An 18,480-nucleotide genomic window follows, 5' to 3' on the forward strand; every position below is an offset into this window, starting at 1 on the left:
CCCCACCACCTCGCTCTCCACCTCCTTTTGCTTTCTTTAGCCTCTAAAGGAATAAACCCTGGTCCAGGTGCAAATGTTCAATGCACAAGGAATGCAGAGAACATGGAAATGACTGTAGGCTTGGCTGCTGGGGATCCCAGTGGCTGCTCACCATTGGAAGTGGTGCTGGAGGCCACCGCTTTCTCGCTGACATCTGTTCTCGAGGAGCATTTCACTATGGAAGTGTCCACTTTCTTCTTCTCAGTGGTCGTGGAGCTGTGGTTCTGGGCCTCCATGATGCTTTCTCATTACTTCAGCTCTCTGCTACCAGAAACGCCTAAAACAAAACAATGGTGCCATCAGCTTCCAGGAAGAGTGGGGGGAAAAAATCTCACTTGAAAACCCACTTCACCTGTCCCTTGAGGACGTGCCTAGGGTTTCAGTGGGTTCAAAATCTGGAAAACCCCTGCCCACAAATTTTCTGGAAAAAATACCTCCAAGTGGTAATACCAAGCCAGTCAAATTCTGTCTACATCTGCCAAAGGCGAAAGGAGGGCACCATCCATAATGTGAGACTTTCCTCCAAATTCCTACTGAGCATTTCTTATTAAGTGGGATCTAAAGATCTCAATTTTCAGCTGTGTTTACGGTGTGAAACTCAAATGTCACATTACTTTTTTTTTTATGCCACATCTACAAATGTGTCTTCAGGTGGACACATATAAGGAAGGGGCATTGTGACAACTTTCCAAAGAAGGGGAAGGTTTTTAAGTATTAATCAGAGGTTTTAGAGAGCATGACCACTTCTCAAAACCAAGCCCTACTCAAAAGTTGAGAAGCAGAGGGTAATTTGGGCCAAGGTATCTGAATTGCAATACTGCCCCCCCATCCTAATTCACTGAGGTAAACTGTACTCTTTAAGCTTTCTTAAAACATGAGGACGTTTCCATTGATTTGTGCTGCATTTTTAAAACCAACAAAGGCAACAGAACAACATGCTCTGGATCCCACAGGAGAAGTCAAAAAATCATTAGGACCCCTTTAGGAATACTAAAACCCGGTTAAAGGCGCAGTTGGTCCTCTTTCATTGGCTTCATTCATGTGATAATTGTCCTAACTCATCATCAATTTTCCTCTCTTTGGTTCTTGTTTGTTTTTGTGGTTTTTCTTTTTCAGTCATGAGCTGCATCTATAAATAATATAAGAAAAGATGACAAGTGTCCTCTCCAGCATGTTTTCCACAAGCTGCCTAGATTGCAACACTCGTGGTGGGCATTTCTTCTATCAAGTCATCTGCCCAAGTTCCACATGTAGCAGGCACCACCACGTTCAATCAAAACCACGATTAGTGAAATAAAATAAGCAACTGCTTAACCCTCTAAAAGGGCTAAGATACCTTGAAATCTTTTTAGTCATCCTTAACTCAAATTTGCAAGGCAATTGCAAGTTCTTTCTTTATTGTATGAGAAATTCTCCCCTTGATCTGGAATTGAAGTAACTAGAAAAGCTTAAGATCCAGAGGCTGCAGGGCACTAGAGCACCACCTCTTCTGCTAAACTTCCATTCTTTCCCCTTGATTATCCACTGCCATTCATTGTAAAACACACAAGTTATTTAAGAACAGCTTTTCTAGAATAAAAAAGGGGGGGGGGGGAAGCAGCATTGAGCTAAATTTACATATCAATTGTGAGATCCACTCCAAATTCAGAAACATCCATCAAAGAGGCCTAACAAAGTACCTCGGCCAAGGAGCTGCAGAACTTCCTTTCTCTGGGCTGTTACCAGGCGCTAGTCCAGAGGCCAGAGCCTCTGTAGAGGCTACTACTGGAATGGCGCCCCCCGGAGTCACCCCACATTCATTTCCTCATCTGCCAAGGACACATCACAACCTGGGACTTGGGACTGAACCTTGGGGGAAGGTGGTTACAGTACTCTCTCTTTTTTTTTTTTTTAAGATTTCATTTATTTATTCATGAGAGACACAGAGAGAGAGAGAGAGAGAGAGAGAGAGAGAGGCAGAGGGAGAAGCAGGCTCCATGCAGGGAGCCCGACGTGGGACTCGATCCCCGACCCCAGGATCACACCCTGAGCCAAAGGCACATGCTCAGCCACTGAGCCACCCAGGTGCCCTGGGTACAGTCCTCTTTAAGATTACATTGAAAGTTATGGATCCCCCTCCCAGAAAAATACCCTGAAACACACACCGAAGAGTGTACATTTGATTTGTAAGGGATCACAAGCCCTCCAAGATCTTCCCTGAACCCAGACAGAGAATCCCTGAAGGAGAGATTTTTCGACAGTCTCTTTTTGCTCTAACAATCTCAGAACGATTCTAATTTTTTGGAATGCTCCCCTCCCCAGAACTGACGTAGATACCCATCTTTTCAAGTAGGCCACAAGAAGAGTTCAACCCAGTCCAGGGCACTGACTCCCAAGGTGGTACAGAGAGCCACCTGGATCAGCCTGGCGACAGTGCCTGCAAGACATTCCGATTCCCAGCTCCAGTCCCTGATGTCTCCGAGGTAGCACACGGATCCTTTATTTTGGCCAGCATTGGTGATCATCAGGCTCACCAGGGCTTGCAGAAAACTGTTCCACACATTTCTGCCGACCCGTATGTATCCAGTGCAACAGATAAACCCATTTAAGTGTTTGCTGACCTGATGAAGTAATAAATGAATGGCACCCCAGAGTACTGAATTTCAACAGCCTGCCATGAGCCTTTCCCAGCACCCATCACAATAATAAATCCTCTTTCGGAATCTTTACTGAAAGGCCTCGTGGCCATCTCCCCCCACCCCCACCCCCACCCCCCAGATCCTAAGCTCCATGAAGACAAGCACCAGCTACATCTTCCTAGCGTCTCAGACATAAGAATGTTCACTGAGTAAATAAACGATCCTGAGATGACCCAGTGACCAGGACAGTTCTGCGGTGTCTACAGTGTTAGTCACCACCGATTTCGCTACACATCTTTTCTTTTACATCCCGTATCTCTTTGAAAACTGACACTTTATACAAAAACTAACAGCTTTAACAGGAATATTTAACCAAAACACTCCATTCGCAACCATTTTGGATAAACAGGCATTTACTACCATTGTTTCCCTCAAAACCCACATACGGTTTTATTGGTCAAATTTGGATGGACTTTGCTAAGTTAAAGCTGCTCATGGAAACAAGCCAATGGACCAGAAAAAAGAAAAAGAGATGGGATCCCTTCCTGGCTAAGAAGTTTCAGGGAGCTAATTAACAGTAGTGAGGTGACAAGTCACCAAAGTTCCCTGACAAACTTGGGTTTTGTGGAGTTGTTGGTTTTTCCCCCAAGCAAAGGACTGTGTTTTAACAAAGCAATAAACCCTCCAAATACTCATCACCAGAGAGAGAGGCTCACGTGAGGAGAGGTAAAGCCCCAGGCATGGACTAAAATTGCACTAATTAATGGTTTTAGAGAATACTAATTCCTACCCCCTCCCCCTGTTCGAAATGGTTTTTTAAAAAACCAGGCCCTTGGTCACTCAAGAATCTATCCCCTTCTTGTATTTTGACAACTTATTTTTGGATCTCATTAGTTAGTAACTAATTATTTAAAAGTGTGGTTTATGCTTGGAACAGGGCTGTAAAAATGGCAACTTGCCAAGCTAAGACATCTGCTTCCTGTATATCCCTATAAATTATATCAGCTTATTTTACTGATAAAAACACAACTTTGTCCCTGTCAGTTAGAAAGGGGAGAGTTTTAACATTCTAGGCTCTCACACCTCATCAAAACTAGGCATGAAGAGTTAGCAGGCAAGGGCCTGTGCAGGCAGTTATCTTCACGGGACATGGAGCTGAGTTTAGAAACTCAGTCCTGATTTGATACATGAAGGCGACAGGTACAGAAGTGACCAGGAAAGATTCCTCATGGAATCTTAAAACACACACACAACCACAACAGGGGCCCACCGTACTATTTTTAAAACCTGGAATTTCTTAAGTGATCAAGCCTAATGTATTTAGAACATAAGTTGCACGGAAAACTTTTCAGTTCTGCTTCACTTCAAAGATTTTTCTCTGAGGAAAACATGCCACTGGTTTTTAGATATGAATGAAAGGTGACTTTCCTCCACCCCCGACCTCAGTTCCTCTTCTTAGAACTCCACACTGTTCCTCAGCCCCTTCCACCACTTGCAACACCACATGCAAGATTTGTCGGCAAGGCCCTTGCCTTTTGAAAAATATATATATATATTTGTAGCTGATATTGGGAGTTCCAGCAGCTTGAGTATGGGGGGGGGTAGGGGGGATGCAACCAAGGCCAAGTCTCCTCGTGCAGACCTGCTAAAGCTTGAAGCTGCATAGGTAAATGGAAGGGTAAAAATTGCTTCCTGAAAGCACTCATCGCTTTTCCCCCCATCCCCGCAACTGTCCCAGAACCTTTTTTGCAATTTTCCGGAGGCCTAAACCGGGGGCACAATTAATTCCAGATCTTATGTTAAACCTAACCCTTCGCCCACTAGCAACCTGCCTGCAGGTGGGTCCTCTCCTCGCTGCATTCTAAATCTGCGCTTGCATCAACCTCCTACAGAAGAAAGCATCTGAAGCTTGCAGGAGCCCCTCGACCAAGCCCAAGCGAAGGCTAAAGAATCCAACAGATCCGGGGATCCCTGTTTGGCCCAGCGGTGTAGCGCCTGCTTTCGGCCCAGGGCGTGACGCCGGGGTCCCGGGATCGAGTCCCACGTTGGGCTCCGTGCATGGAGCCTGCTTCTCCCTCTGCCTGTGTTTCTGCCTCTCTCTCTCTCTCTCTCTCTCTCTAATGAATAAAATCTTAAAAAAAAAAAAAAAAAAGAAAGAATCCAACAGATGCAATCTGACAGTCCTTGCAGGGGGCACCTAGGTTTGGGAGCGCACTGTCACCCAGAAAGCCTCAAGCGGCCCTAGCATTTTAGAAATGCAATGGAAAAAAAAAAAAAAAAAAAAACAGACCAAACCGCACGGAACTTTCATCCCTGCAAAGCCGAGTCCCCATTGTTGTCAGAATTCTGCAGGCTGCGGGCCTCGCGTCCCCGGGGCGACCTCCCGCGCCCTCCGCGCACCCGAGGCACCGGCCAGCCCTGCTCCCGGTTCATCCTTTGTGAACCGCTAAGAGTCGGGGCGTCGGGGCGCGCGGTGCAGCCGCCCCCGAGGTCACCGTGGTCGGCGCAGGCAGCCGTCCCCCCAGCGGGCCCCGGGCGGTGCCGCAGCCCCGCTCTCCTGCACAGCTGCTCCCCCAGCTGACCCGGGGCGGTGCAACCTTCCAGGTACTCCGCAGCGCACCCCACCACCCCGGTGTGCCTCGCGGTAATAAAACCTTGGGGGAGCCCCGGAGGCCTTCGCGGAGCCGATGGGGGTGGGCTCCACTCAGCACGCTTCTAACTCCCCGCCCGTGAACCTGGCCCCCAAACGTCGCTCCTCCACCAGCCGCCCTAAGCGGATTCAGGTGTCGCGAATGGTTAAGGGGCAGACACATCTCCTTGTCTCTCAGGGAGGGAGGTGCTCCGTGGAGTTCCAAAGTTCAACCGTGAGGCTTTACGTAGTAAATAGCATGAAAGAAAAAAAAAAAAATCGACGGTTCTGGGAACACGTGCAAAAACTCAGCCTTTCCCCTGGCAGGTCTCTCTGCAGTGAAACCTGGGATCCACAGACAAACAGGGTTTCTTCAACACTTAAAACCGTTCAAATCATTTCAAGAAAGCACCAGTGCTAAAGCCAGCAGGTCAGATGTTTGAACTGTATACAGCGACCTTCTAATCTAAGGTGAAATGAAACAGTAGTTATAAACTGATAATGCATCCTTTGTGAACGGCAGATTAATTTATTTCCCTAATCCAGTTGGTTTATTTTTAAGTTGCCTGAACCTGGGCAGTAATTCTCTTCCATTTTTTTTCCCCTTAATGCATGTAAAGATGCAAAAAAAAAAAAAAAAAAAAAAAAAAAAAAAAAAAACCTAAGTTAAAAGCTTGATTTGGGAACCTGATGCGTTTCTGATAGGCTGAAACAGCTCCTGCCAATGAGGGAGCAGAGAGAAGGCATTCCAGTAGGCAGAGCGGTGCTTTTAACAGCACCGTGATTAGGCCTTAAGTGAGAAATTATTCTGTGCAGCTCAGGGAACTATTGCTCAAGTGGAATAAGGCTTTCCTCCAGAGAAATTACATTTACTTACACCTGCCTGTATATTTATAAGCTGAATGATCTCCCTAATGTGCTCAGGTTTTAAAAAGCCAGAAAGGAACCAGCCTGTGTGAGGATTTCTGAGGGGGTCTCCCCTGTATCACTGAGGAGTGACATTTCTCTCACACTCTATTACCAGTAGATTTGCTGCTGCTTCAAGATGCTACCCTTGGAGCAAACGTTTAGGCAAAATTCCTATTAAATAGCTATACCTTCCTGTTAGCATTAAAACTCAGTTTCCAATGAAAACGAATCGTTTGGGAAGTGAAAAAAGAAATCAAGAAGCACCCACGAATGCGGATTGTAACTTTAGATCAATTCTGGAAGTCAAAAAAGGTCTGGGTGTCAACAAGCAAAATCTAGGGAATTTAGAACGTTTCAGTGGGTTTCATAGAAACACATTATAGAAACCCTCTTGCAGGTTTGTAGCGTGGCTGTTTCCTTGGGCTCCAACTTGCTTTCTGAACTTCAAATCCATTACATATGCAGAACCTGTGACCCTCCAACCATTTCTTTTTCTTTCCTCACTCTTCCCTGTCTGCACTGCTTTCTTTTCCTGCAAGAAAAGAAGCTCTACTTCATAAGTTCTTAATGAAATCTTCATGAATTTTTAATTACGGTATTTTTAAATGTACGATTATTTTACCTTTCTGCATGATTTGACTTTTTCCTTAATTAGGAAAACCTAAAACATGGACTGCAAATGAGCAAGCCCCTATGTGTTCAAGTTGCTACACGTGGTCTCTGGTAGCCTAGAGGGTTCCCCAAACCTGCTGGCTATTGTTTTCAGCCTTCCTTCCCTACACTTCAGGGACTCCTAACCTCAGAAGAGCAGTATTCATGATAGACATCCCAAAATGGAATTACTCTAAAAAGGAATGGAATTACTCTAAGGGGAAATAACTGCCTGGCTATGGATTAAGTGAATTTGGCTTTAGTAAATTAATGACATCTCAACTTTTAAGAAACCCACTTATTTAACTTCAACCACTGAAAAGCTTTTTTGACATGAAGTAATCACTGCTATTATGGTTAAAATCGCAAATGTCATTTTGTGTGCCAGTTTTACTTTTCTGTCTTCCATATTTAAAACAAAAGATCACCAGCTACTCTGACTTTCTCTGCTGCCAGGAGGACTTTACAAGAAACATTCCAGGGGAGTATAAAGTAGTATTTAATATTTGTTACCGTTTCTGAGTTTTGCAAAACTGTGAAAAGCCATCCACTATACTTTGGTTAGGCTTTGCAGGAAGCAGGTGCCGTTAACAATGAGTAAGAATGCAGAGCAAGCTGGCACCCCCACTTTCTGTGTGGGTTTGCTGGAGACAGACAATCCTCAGACACAAAATGGGATCTATAAGTCAGAGATCAGCCTATAGATCAGCCAAGCTCATGAAAACTGTGTTTCCCTTAAACCCACATAGATCACAAAAACATCATATCTGATCCAAGGTGTTCCCTGTCTCACTTCCCTGAGATTTATGGGAATTAAAAATTTTCGCACATTTTTGGAAGAAAAAAGAGTCCTAAATTTAAAAATTATTCCTAAATTTAAAAATTATTACTTAACATAACTTTTGGTTCCTAAGATCATGGATGTTTCTACAATTAAGCTTAAGAGTGCATGTCCTCTGAATAGTAATTTGCTTTTAAGCCACCACAAATACTAGACCAGTAATACCTGTTAGGTGTCAAAATCACCTAGAGCTATCCCAAAGGGACTTAATGTATTTTTTGTTTGTGTGTGATGTGTTCATCATGCTTTTAGCATCCCAATTTTTTAAGCTTTTGATTCCTGACTCTTAACTGCAATTTTAAAAGCAAATTTTCAAAAAACATTAAGGATTGTCAATTAAGTCTTATTCAGTACAAATCATTTCCTGGTCCACTGAGCCTATAAACTTTGCTGATTCACAGACTGAATTCTTCAGCTTATCATTCGCGTGTGCACCCCCGCACCCCCAATCATGTACAAAACTGCCAATGCAAACTGTACCAAACCGCACCCCCCCCCGCCCCCCACCAGTAATGCTTGGGTATGGAATTGCATTTGAACATCCACAGTTCAAACAGCAGATGCTGTTCTGAGGTGCATGACCTGGTCCACACTTCTGGCCACTCCATTCACATTTCTGTTCCTCTGAGTTCATTAAGGCTTCATTCTTAGGAGGCTGGCTGAAGTTTCTCTACACACAGGTAACTCTCGAGACTGAATTATTCTTTTTAAAAATATCACAGAATGAAATCAATAATATGGTTTAACCATCTCATGCCTTCATTACTGCAATTTGAGAGTTAGCTTGCATCCAAATTGTGAGTATGCAGTCCCTTGCTGTAAAAAACCAACAGTTTATAATGTAAAGCACTCTGGAATATGGTTAGGTATTTTATGCAATCTTCAAAAAAAGTCAAAGTAGCCAAAGCTAAAAATGTGCAAATGAAAATAAGCAAGGAAGAGCCCACACTGTAGTCTGAAGGTATCCCACCAGAGATTTAAATGAAATTACATTTGTCTCCCACTATTTAATTTTATGGCATAAAAATTACTCAAATAAATACAATCAAATGCTTACATTTAAAACATACTCCTTTCTCAGTCTCTCTCTCTCTCTCATACACACATACTGTTGCCCCCTCCCATCAAAAAAAGAAAAAGAAAAGAAAAGCCCCAAAGCTGTTTCAGGCCAGCAATCAATCCAATTTACTGCAGGTACAATTTATATGTACAGTACATGCCACAACAAAACCACAGTATGATGCCAACAGGGCCCTTAAGAAAGTTCTCCCCTAAATCTCTGGAAAGAAGCTTTAAAAGAAAGCAAGGATTACAGTCAGCTAGAAGGTAGGGAGGGGACTTACCTCAAACCCAGCCAAGCGGAAATCAGAGCAGTAATTCTACAAGTCGACAGAGTACACTTTCAAAGCTCTAATGGTGTGAAGAAGTGCCGGGCAGCATGGCCTGAAGGCAGCACTAATACAGTGATGACTAATGGTGGGGCCAGGGCAGACAATGAATTTGAGGCTTGAAAACTAACAGGAACCATGCAGTACTTTGACAAATGGGCTTTCACAATTTCATTCATTGAATAACCTTTAAGCACAAAATTGGCTGAGTTCTCTTGGGAATTATATGACATGTTGTTGGACGATGATGTAAGTATTTTCTTTTGTAATTATGACTCTTATGCAAAATGCAAAAGCACCATCTATGAGGACACAACTATAGATACTACACATGCAGATGTGGCGCCTCAACACAATATTGCCTTTCAGGAGGGGGCTGGAATGTTCCAATGCCACCTTATTAACTATGTAATGGCTTGTTCATTCAGTTTCTTTAGAGAGCCATAGATTTTCTGGGACATTCTGTCCGGTTGAAATATACACACACAGAACAAAAAACACTTTCACGTTTTAAAAAAAAAAAAAAAAAAAACACCCTCACAGTGGACCTGAGTAACCAAGAAGTGTGGCGCTAAAATATAGTACATTTCGAATTACAAGTGGAAAAAGTCTAATTTTAAGAGGCAAGGCAAAGGAAAAAGTGCCTTAGAACAATTGAGACACCACGTGAAGTTTGCACTTAGGCTCACGTTTAACATCCCATCTCTTTCAAAGGGCTCTCTCCCTTCCCTCTTCCCTGCCTAACGAGTCCTTCAATTTACAAATGATAATTTGGGCAATTTTTAAAGAGCGAAATGAAATATCTAAAGTGTCTCTAAATTAACAGCACCACTTACTCCAGACAGCATTGCCTTTAGCAGCTCCTAAAAACTTAAGAAAAGGATCTTAAAACAGGAAGCTTAGTGAGCTCATAAAACTGTTGTTGGAGCCAGGAACACATAGCATATTTAATCTGCAAACTGTGGGAGTCTACAGTGATTTCAGCAAGATCTGAGGCATGCCCTCAAGGTTTGCTGGGATCTGGGATTAGGGGGTTGATAAGAACCTCTACTGCCCATGGACATGTTTTTCTTCTGCAGTTAAACACAAATGCATAGAGACGTTTGACTGCTGCTTGGCGTTACTGCTCAAGTTATATAAAAGCTTTGCAGCTCCTTTTGCTGTCAATATATCAAAGTTTAAAAAAAATCATCAAAGTGTGAAATTTCATTTAAAGTCTTCGCCAGTCTACAGCTCTATTTCACAGGCCCATCACATAAAAGTAAAGATGAAAAATACCCTGAAAGTACTTGAAAAAGTTTGCAGCAGTACCCCTGCCCTGTTGTTGTTTATTCTGTCTCCCTTTATTTGCTTTGAAACTCCAACAAATCAATTTTCATCTGGAAAAATGACATGAAGTGAAGGGCAGCCTCCCCTACTAGCCTTTAATGAAAAGACAACCTGAAGTCATTATCAGAGTGGAATATTTTGCTTAACAAATTAAATTTATACACACACGCACACACAAACACACATTTCCTCTCTAGTCATTTCAGCATTGTGATTGCTCCTCATGATATAAGTTGGCAGAAAATTTCTTGAATCTTCCAAAACAAGTCAGACCGACTATGGAATATGAATGCCAGCAAAACTAAAACCTCCTTCAAAGGACTCTTTAGCTGGGGATTTACAACAATTGCATAAAGAAGAAAAGTCTGACTTTTAAGATAATCTACTATAGTCTAAAAGCATTAACATTCCATTGCTAAGGTTTTCTTGAGGATTTCATGACTCAGTGATTCACTTTTCCTTCAAGACTGGTTTTTCTTAGCATATTACCGTCTCCATATAAGTTGAGTGCATGGAACAATGATCATTAAATTGTTTCCTTTCCTAAACTCCCAAACCCTAGCCTCAAAAAAAAGGGCGGGGGGGGGGGGGGGGGGGGCAGGGGGAGCGAGAAGGGGGAACCTCAGCAAACAGGATACCTTACATCCAGGGAAGGACCTAAGCACAGAGGAAGTCTGAAACCCTTGCAGCATGCAGGTAATTAAGAAAAGGGTCCAAGAAACAAAGGAAAGTCCAACTTTTAGGCTCAGGCATCAAATTGATAAATTAATGACTCTTTCATTAAATAAGTAATGAAATAATTCAACAGAGCCATTTTTCATCAGTACTGGATTTTCTCATTTCTGTCTATAGTCCTTTGCAAATTAGGCATACAGTGCAAGAGTGTTTGGATCAGGGCTCGATCAAGGAATACACGCACGTCAAAGGTACTGGGAAATGGTGGGTATCTAAGCTGGACCAACTAGCCTATGAATAATAACGCAGTCTATACCTTGTAAAGTGCTTCTGCATGTGTGAAATTTCACTAGACACCTCTCACATTGGACTCATTCAGGCATCTTAAACCAAAGCTTCCCGAGGCTGACTTTAAGAATTATATACCCTGAAAGGATCTCCCCTTAGGCAGGGAGTTTCTAATTAAATAGCTTTTAGTATAAAATAAACCCTCTTCTCCCCGTGAGTATGCTATTACAACTAATTTAAATGTTATTTCATGTTTGTTTTAGGTCTGACTATAGTCTAACTGGCCAAAGTGTTCGTGTACCACGTTATTAAGACCAATATTTCCTAACATAAACAAATTCTTTAGATACTTCACACAGTTTACATTGTTAAGACCAATCACCATGGCTTTAATACAGCCCCTCGACTGAACCGGTGTTCTGCTTTAGGAAAAATGAAGAGATTTTGAGGTTGTTTCACTACTTTAAAACATAGCATTTTCTGCCTTCAAAATAATCTTGACACATGTAATTAAGAAACTGTCAGGCTATTATTAATTTTTAATTTAAAACCTAAATGAAATAATTACAGGAATCCATCAATAAGGCACCTATTCAAATTACAGAACAATTACATAAATACTCAAAATTAATACTTTAGGCCAATTCTTGAAGATTTCAGCCTATAATGTGCTAAGACATCAAACAACGTAAAAAGTGTAACATGGAAACGATGAATAGTTCCTGCCTGAAATGAGATCATTTCAGTTGGCCGCGGCGGAGGCCCCCCACCAGCCATGCCCAACGCACTCAAGCTGGAACTCTTTTCAAAAGTTAATTTATTTCCACCAGGCACACATCTCAGGGATCTCAAAAACGGCCTCATCCAAATTTTGTACAAAATCACATTTTGGTGTGTGTGTGGTGGTGGGGGGGGGGGGCTCGTTATTGTGAATTTCCAGAGGAGTGCTCTAGAGAGACCAGCTGGGGACAAGGAGAGGAAAAGGAGGGCAGAAGGTGGTTTTTGGAGAACTAATAATACCAGTGCAGCTAGTGGCACTGCCCAGGTCTTCGCACAGCGGCCGGCCCTGCAGACCTCTGACTAAAGGGCTCTTTTACTTGGAGATGCGGACAGTCCATCATTTCAAACCGAAATGGCAGCTGGAAAATGTGGAACAGCTGGCAGAGAGCTGGGAGAAAATGTTTTACATAAATATATGTACATATAAACTGGCAGAGGGCCACAAGCACTGTACCCAAGGCCAGCAGCATCTACGCGGGGTAGGAGAAGTCGGGGCAGCAGGAATAGTGAGGACGCTGCCTCCTGCATCCTCTCAGTACGCGGGGTCAGCGGGGGCCGCCCGGGGCCAGCCCCCCACCCCCACCCCCACCCCCACGCCCGGGCCCCTCCTCGGGGGGCGGGGGGGCACCTCCTGCAGGAGCTGCAGGACCCACGACCCGAGCACAAAGTTCAGGGAAGGATACGAGGCCCGGCTGTGCACTGGCGCTTCGGCATCTGGCAATCTGCTTAAAAGTCGCTTCACAAACTCTCCAAGTTTGGGGTAAATATTTATTCCCTCTCGACTTCCTCCCGCCCGTTTTCCCCTCTGCAACTCCAGAAAGTAAGTGTCCCCTGCGGAGCGGTCCCTGCCCACTCTGCTCTGCAGACGCGCGGCCTGGCGAACCGCCGGGACCGGGCCACGGTGCCCCGCGCCCCCGCGCGCCCTCCCTGCAGCTCCTAACGCCTTTTAGTGCTTTTGTTTTCTATTGGCTTTTCTTTCTCTTTTCTTTTTTGCGCTGTGCCTGGAAAGGGAAAGAAATCAAAGCCTCCCAACCCCTGCCCCGACGGCCCAACTTTCACTTTGCCCCTCGGCATCCGCGCCCCGCACCCCCGCCCTCCCGAGGCCGCGCGGGCTGCGTGCGGACCCGGCTCCCCGGCCCGAGGGGGGCGGCGCGGGGCGCGGGGGGCGCGGGGGCGCGGGGGGCCGCCGCCGCCGCCAACTTCGTCCCCCTGCGGGACGGGAGGTCCTCGGGTCCGTCTGGGGCGCGCCGCCGCGGGCCGCCTCGGGCGCTGGGCACAGGGGCGCCCCGAGGAGGAGGAGGGGGAGGAGGAGGGGGAGGAGGAGGGAGGGCTCGCTGCGACGCCGCCCGGGGGCTCTCCCGAAGTGGGCGCCTCTGACAGCCGTGCGCAGCTCCTCCCGGCCCCCGCGCTCGGGGACCCCGTCTGCACCCGGAGGCGGGGGCGGGCGCGGCCGCAGGAGCGGGCTGCAGGGTGCCCGGCCCGCGAGACAAAGAACTTCGGGCGGGACGTACCTGCGGCGGCGGCGGCTGTCAAGTCCCCGAACTTCCCATAGACCCGCGTCCCGGGCGCGGGGCGGGCGGCTCCGGGCTCCGCGCGGCCGCGGGCGGCTCGGGCTACGGCGAGCGGCGGGCCCGGGCGCGGGGTGCGCCCTCGGCGGGCATGGTGCGGCGCGGGCGGCCGCGGGGCGCGCGGGGCGGGCGGGCCGGGCCGGCGGGGCTGCGCGAGGGCGAGTGTGCGAGCGCGCCGGGGCCGGTGGCGCTGCCCCTGCCCGCTCCCGCCCGCTCGTGCAGCTCCGGCATCGGTTTCAGGGACCGTGTAATCCGATCCCTTCTGACTCACAGGCCCTGAGTGACAGTTGTGATTCGGCTCACCCGCGGGGGGGGGGGGCGGGGAGCGCGCCAGCCGGCCCCCGCGCGGTCCCCTCCCCGCGTCCAATCCCCTCTCGGGAACCGGGTCCCATCCCGGCCGCGCCGCCCGCGCCGGCGGAGGCGCCCCCCGCCCGACCCCGCGCCGGGCGCTACTCACGGGCTGGAAAAGTTGTCCCTCGGCTCCGCTCCCCTCCCTGGCGCTCCCTCCTTCCCTCTGCTCCTCCGCTTCCTCCTCCTCCTCCTCCTCCTCCCCGCGCTCCTCCTCCCCCAAGTTTTAACAGAAGTTGCCGGACTCTCCCCCGCGCGCCCTCCTCCCCCCTCCTCCCTGCCCCCTCCTCCTCCTCCTTCCCCTCCTCCTCCCCTCCTCCTCCCTCCCGCTCCCCCGCCCCCGCCCCGTCCCTCCTCCCGCGGCCACTCGCCGGCGCGCTGGGGACGCGCGGAGCAGCAGGACGCCCGCCGCCGCGGGGGGCGAAGTTGGGAAAACTTGCAGCGCTGCTCGCCTTACTTTTGCGTCCTCGCTCCTTCCAGGCCGCCGGGGCCCGCGCTTCCCCGCCCGCCGGGGCCCCGCGCCCGGGAGCCGGTCCCAGGCGCGCCGCGGGCGGCGAGGAGGCGGCGAGGGGGCGGCGCGCCGCAGGCCGGGGTCGGGGGGCTGGGGAGCCCGGGCGCCCCGGGCCACGCGCGCGCCTCCGCGCCTCCCCGCCTCCCCCGCCCCTCCCGGGTCCTCCCTCAGCCCTAGCCCTGCCCGCTCCTCCTCTTCCCCCTCCTTGACCCCGCGCCCGCTCGGCGCGCCGAGGCCCCACCCACCCGGCGAGGGGAAGGGGGCCCGGGCGTGATGTCACCGCCGCGCTCCCCGCGCTCCCCGCGCCCCGCCCGCGCCCCCGGCTCGCGCGCCCAGTGTGGGCTCCCCTTTCCCCGCCCGAGGCCTCCCGATCGCACCCCTCGGGCGCCTCCCCCGCTCCCCCCGCGTTTCCCCAGGCCGCCCCTGCAGCGCGCCTGCTCGCCGGGGGGATGCTTCGGAAGTTCAGGGTTTGCCTCTGCAGCGGGGCTCCTCCGCCTCGGGGCCCGGCCGGGGAAGCGGCCACTCCCGCTCACCCACGGCCCAGCCCGCGGCCCCCGAGGGCCACTCCGTAAAGGACACAAAAACAAAGACCCCGTGGCTTTGCAGCCGGGGCTGCAACGTGGTGCCTTCCCCTGAGCCTCGGAGTGTCTCTGTCCCAGATTTACTCGCGGCGGCCCGAGCTGCTGAAAATTAGCTTCTCTCCTTCCCCAACCGGGCAGCCCGCGGCGATCCTCCGTTCCCTTTGAACGCACCCAACCTGGACCTGTGGCGGAAGAAAAGGGATTGGGGGGGGGGGGGGGTTGGTGGCGGTGGTAGAGACAGATGAAAAAAAGGAAAGCAAAACCCTGTGACATTCCCGAATCCATTCTTCTGGGGTAAGGGAGAGCCTAACCCACCCACCAGCCGCCAGCCATGCAGGGAGCTGAGGGTGCACTTGTATTGACTCGCTGAGCTTCTTGACTGAAGGAAGAACGTGGGTGGATGAATGATTAGCTATTATGATGTGAAGAGCATTTTGAGATTCAAATGCTTCACTGGAGGGTTTTTTTTTTTTTCTTTTTTTTTAAGGAAAGTGATGGTGGTATTCACTATTTGTTTCCTGAGACTTGTTGCTTATCTCAAAGACAAGAGGGAAGCAGACCCTGACTTCAGCTTTTCTGGTGGGAGCTGGAGGTACAGTGGGTCTGAAGGTCCTTTTTAGCCATTTAAGATTTCTCTCTCTCTCCACCTTAGCACTCCTAAGTAAATAAATCAATAAGCCGCCACCTACTCCTCCCACACGGAGCAGGGCTCTCAGGATACCTGGCTGGTGGTCCTGGCTTCCCCTCACTAACTGGCCTCAGGCCCAGGCCCCCAGGCCGGGGACCATTCTCTGAGCCTCTGTGGGCTCCGAGTCCATCTGTGGGTTGATGATAGGAAAACCGGGCCACATACCTCCCAGGATGTGTGTGGGTTTGCAATGAGATAATGCATGTGAAAGTATAAAGGGACACAAATGTGTAAGAAGTATTATCATCCTTTTGCAATTGCAGAGGACTGCAAGCTACTCTTTCCCATATATACTCCTCCAGCATCAGTCACAATTTTTTTTTTTTTTTTTTTGTATTCAAGTACTGCCTATGCCTCAATGACATGAATGCAAATAATAAAACCCGATAGCCTCTTCTGTTCACCCACTGGCAAAAAATAAATAAAAAGAAGAGAGACAGCCAATAAATCAACAACTTGAATAAACTAGAGATTTTGACTTTTACTTAACACAGTCTTCTAGCACATTTTGGATCATGAAGATCTCGATTCTCAGTTTTTTCAAAGACAAGAACAAAGAAAAGGCAGCTCATCTTTACTTTTAGGCCCATCAGAACAGTGAAAAGCAAAAGGGAAAGAAGATGCTGGCGTCTCCTGCGGGTCCCCGCTTCTTCACCTGAGATTCTTGGTGGAGACACTACTCTGCTGTCGCGGTGGCATTTTGCAAAATGGTGGGGCAAAGAAAACAGAAAAAAAAAACGAGGTTTGCCTTCCTGTGAGTTAAATAATGCCATAATGCTGTGACTTTCTATTTTAACACCAGAACTTTTTCCAAATGACATCTTCTATGGAATCCTAAGGTATAAAAAAAAAGTGGGGGGTAGCTCCCATCGTATTTGGGATGATGGGGTCTCAGAGCCCAGCCCTTTCTCTTGTCACCCACCCCTTTTCTGCAGTGGCACCTAAGACATCTTGAAAATCCCCAAGTCATGCTGGAAACATTGGAACCTCTCTTGTAATGATAAACAGGCACTTACAGATGTCCTGGGCTCTGAGGTTGTCCTTCCTCCATGTCTAAAATTCCACCGTTATACATTCATTTATTGCTATGTCTCATCAGTTCTCTTTTCAAATGCAAATATCCTAGGAAATTTTAATATAGTGAGTCCTCAAAATGATTAAGCATATAAGACAGATTTTTTTTTCTCCTTCTTCTTTGCAAAAATGGGATGAAAGAGGAGACTTGAAGATCTCTGTATTAGTTTCCTAGGGCTGCCGTAACAAACTACCACAACGTGGGTGGCTTACAACATGGAAGATCGATCGTCTTCGGTTCTGGAGGCTAGAGGTCCAAAATCAAAGTCTCGGCAGGGCCTTTGCTCCCTCTGAACGCTCTTGTGCGTCCCTCCTTGCCTTTTCCTGGCTTCTGGTGGTGTCTGTCGATGCCCGGCGTTCCTTGGCTTGCAGCGGCTTCACTCAACTCCTGCCTCCCTCGTCATATGGCATGTTCCCTGGGTCTGTCTCCCCTCTTCCCGAGGACGTCAGTCGTACAGGATTATGTATGACCTCATCCTGCCCTAGTACCTCTGCAACAACCCCCTTTCCATACCAGATCACACTTGGCCATTCTGAGAGTTAGAACTGCACCGTATCTTTTTCTGGAGGGACTCGACACAACCCACCGCGACATTGGAAGAGATGAAGGATCCGCAGTGGAGAGGGCAAAGGGTGAGCCCAAGAACCAGCTCTCCGTGCTCCTCTGCATTCCTTTGCCCTGTCATGTGGGCGCTGCACAACTTCCATTCTCGCCCGTTCTTACCCCTGCAGCTTTTCCATCTCCTTGCAGTGGCCCCCTTTGAATGGTTGAGAAATCCCAAGGGGATATTTCATGGACAACTCCTTGCTGTTAAGTGGTGACAGGATTCCCACTCACACGGGCTGAGGTTAATCTAAAGGAGAGGAGAGGGCAGGTATTTCCTGAAAAGTCCGTATGTGTGTATGTAGGCTTCAGGCAACGTGGGATCCAGGGGCTCCAACCATGTCTGCTGAATTCTATTTGTGTTTTTCAGCTAGGCCTTACTCACCCCTCCTACACACTGTCTTTGGGCAACCAAGGAGGTGGCTGGAGGCAGCTGCATTTTACATAGTCAGTCTTACTGTTTGAACTCCCAGAGAATAATAAGCACCTGGCCCAAGGAGACACACTATTCCTCTCAGTCAGGCAAGAGCGATGGTTGCCTGCCAGGTGATGATGATGAACGCTTAGGCTGCATAAACCCCACCGTGGTGACTGCCACTTTTTTCCTCTCTTGTGCTGGTCTCCTCCTGTAAATGCACCTTCACGTCACTTGCCCACCATCGGGCTGCCTGCTGGGCGGTGGTGCCTCCCATGCTCCATGTTCTCGGGCATCCTCAGTACCCTGAATTCCCGTTCATCCCACATCTGTGGGGCGAGACAGATTCTTTCAGTCTTTGGAATTATACTTGATCACAAGGCTCTGAATATGCTGTTCCTGATGTATGACTCTCTCACCAATTTTCTTTTTGAAAATAGCTCAGAAGTGCTTAGAACCTTTTTTTCTCTCGGGGACTAACACCTCTTTCATGTCCCTAAACTGAAGATCCCGAAGGCTCTCCTGATGCAGATAGAAACACTCA

The 18,480-nt window shown here is 48.3% G+C and overlaps 1 protein-coding gene and 1 long non-coding RNA gene across 3 annotated transcripts in view; one reads left to right on the forward strand and one right to left on the reverse strand.

Annotated features, from left to right (window-relative positions):
* The window catches only part of GLI3 (GLI family zinc finger 3), a 269,638-nt gene extending 255,850 nt beyond the window's left edge, over nucleotides 1–13,788 (reverse strand). Inside the window, exons 1-2 of one of the 2 annotated variants that reach the window (XM_077864117.1) lie at nucleotides 13,659–13,788; nucleotides 152–316 (exon numbers count right to left, since the gene is read on the reverse strand). In XM_077864117.1, the coding sequence (XP_077720243.1) occupies nucleotides 152–275 (124 nt within the window). In that variant the 5' untranslated portion in view covers nucleotides 276–316; nucleotides 13,659–13,788. Of the gene's footprint in view, nucleotides 1–151; nucleotides 317–13,658 lie in introns of those variants that run through there. The other variant, XM_077864116.1, reaches the window with a different exon arrangement.
* LOC144293490 (uncharacterized) lies at nucleotides 5,023–5,797 on the forward strand. Its single transcript, XR_013360710.1, has 2 exons — nucleotides 5,023–5,261; nucleotides 5,614–5,797. It is a non-coding gene; the product is annotated as an uncharacterized LOC144293490 (long non-coding RNA).
* Nucleotides 13,789–18,480: the final 4,692 nt, after the last annotated feature.

Source organism: Canis aureus, chromosome 21 (genome assembly GCF_053574225.1).
Source record: "Canis aureus isolate CA01 chromosome 21, VMU_Caureus_v.1.0, whole genome shotgun sequence".
NCBI lineage: Eukaryota > Metazoa > Chordata > Mammalia > Carnivora > Canidae > Canis > Canis aureus.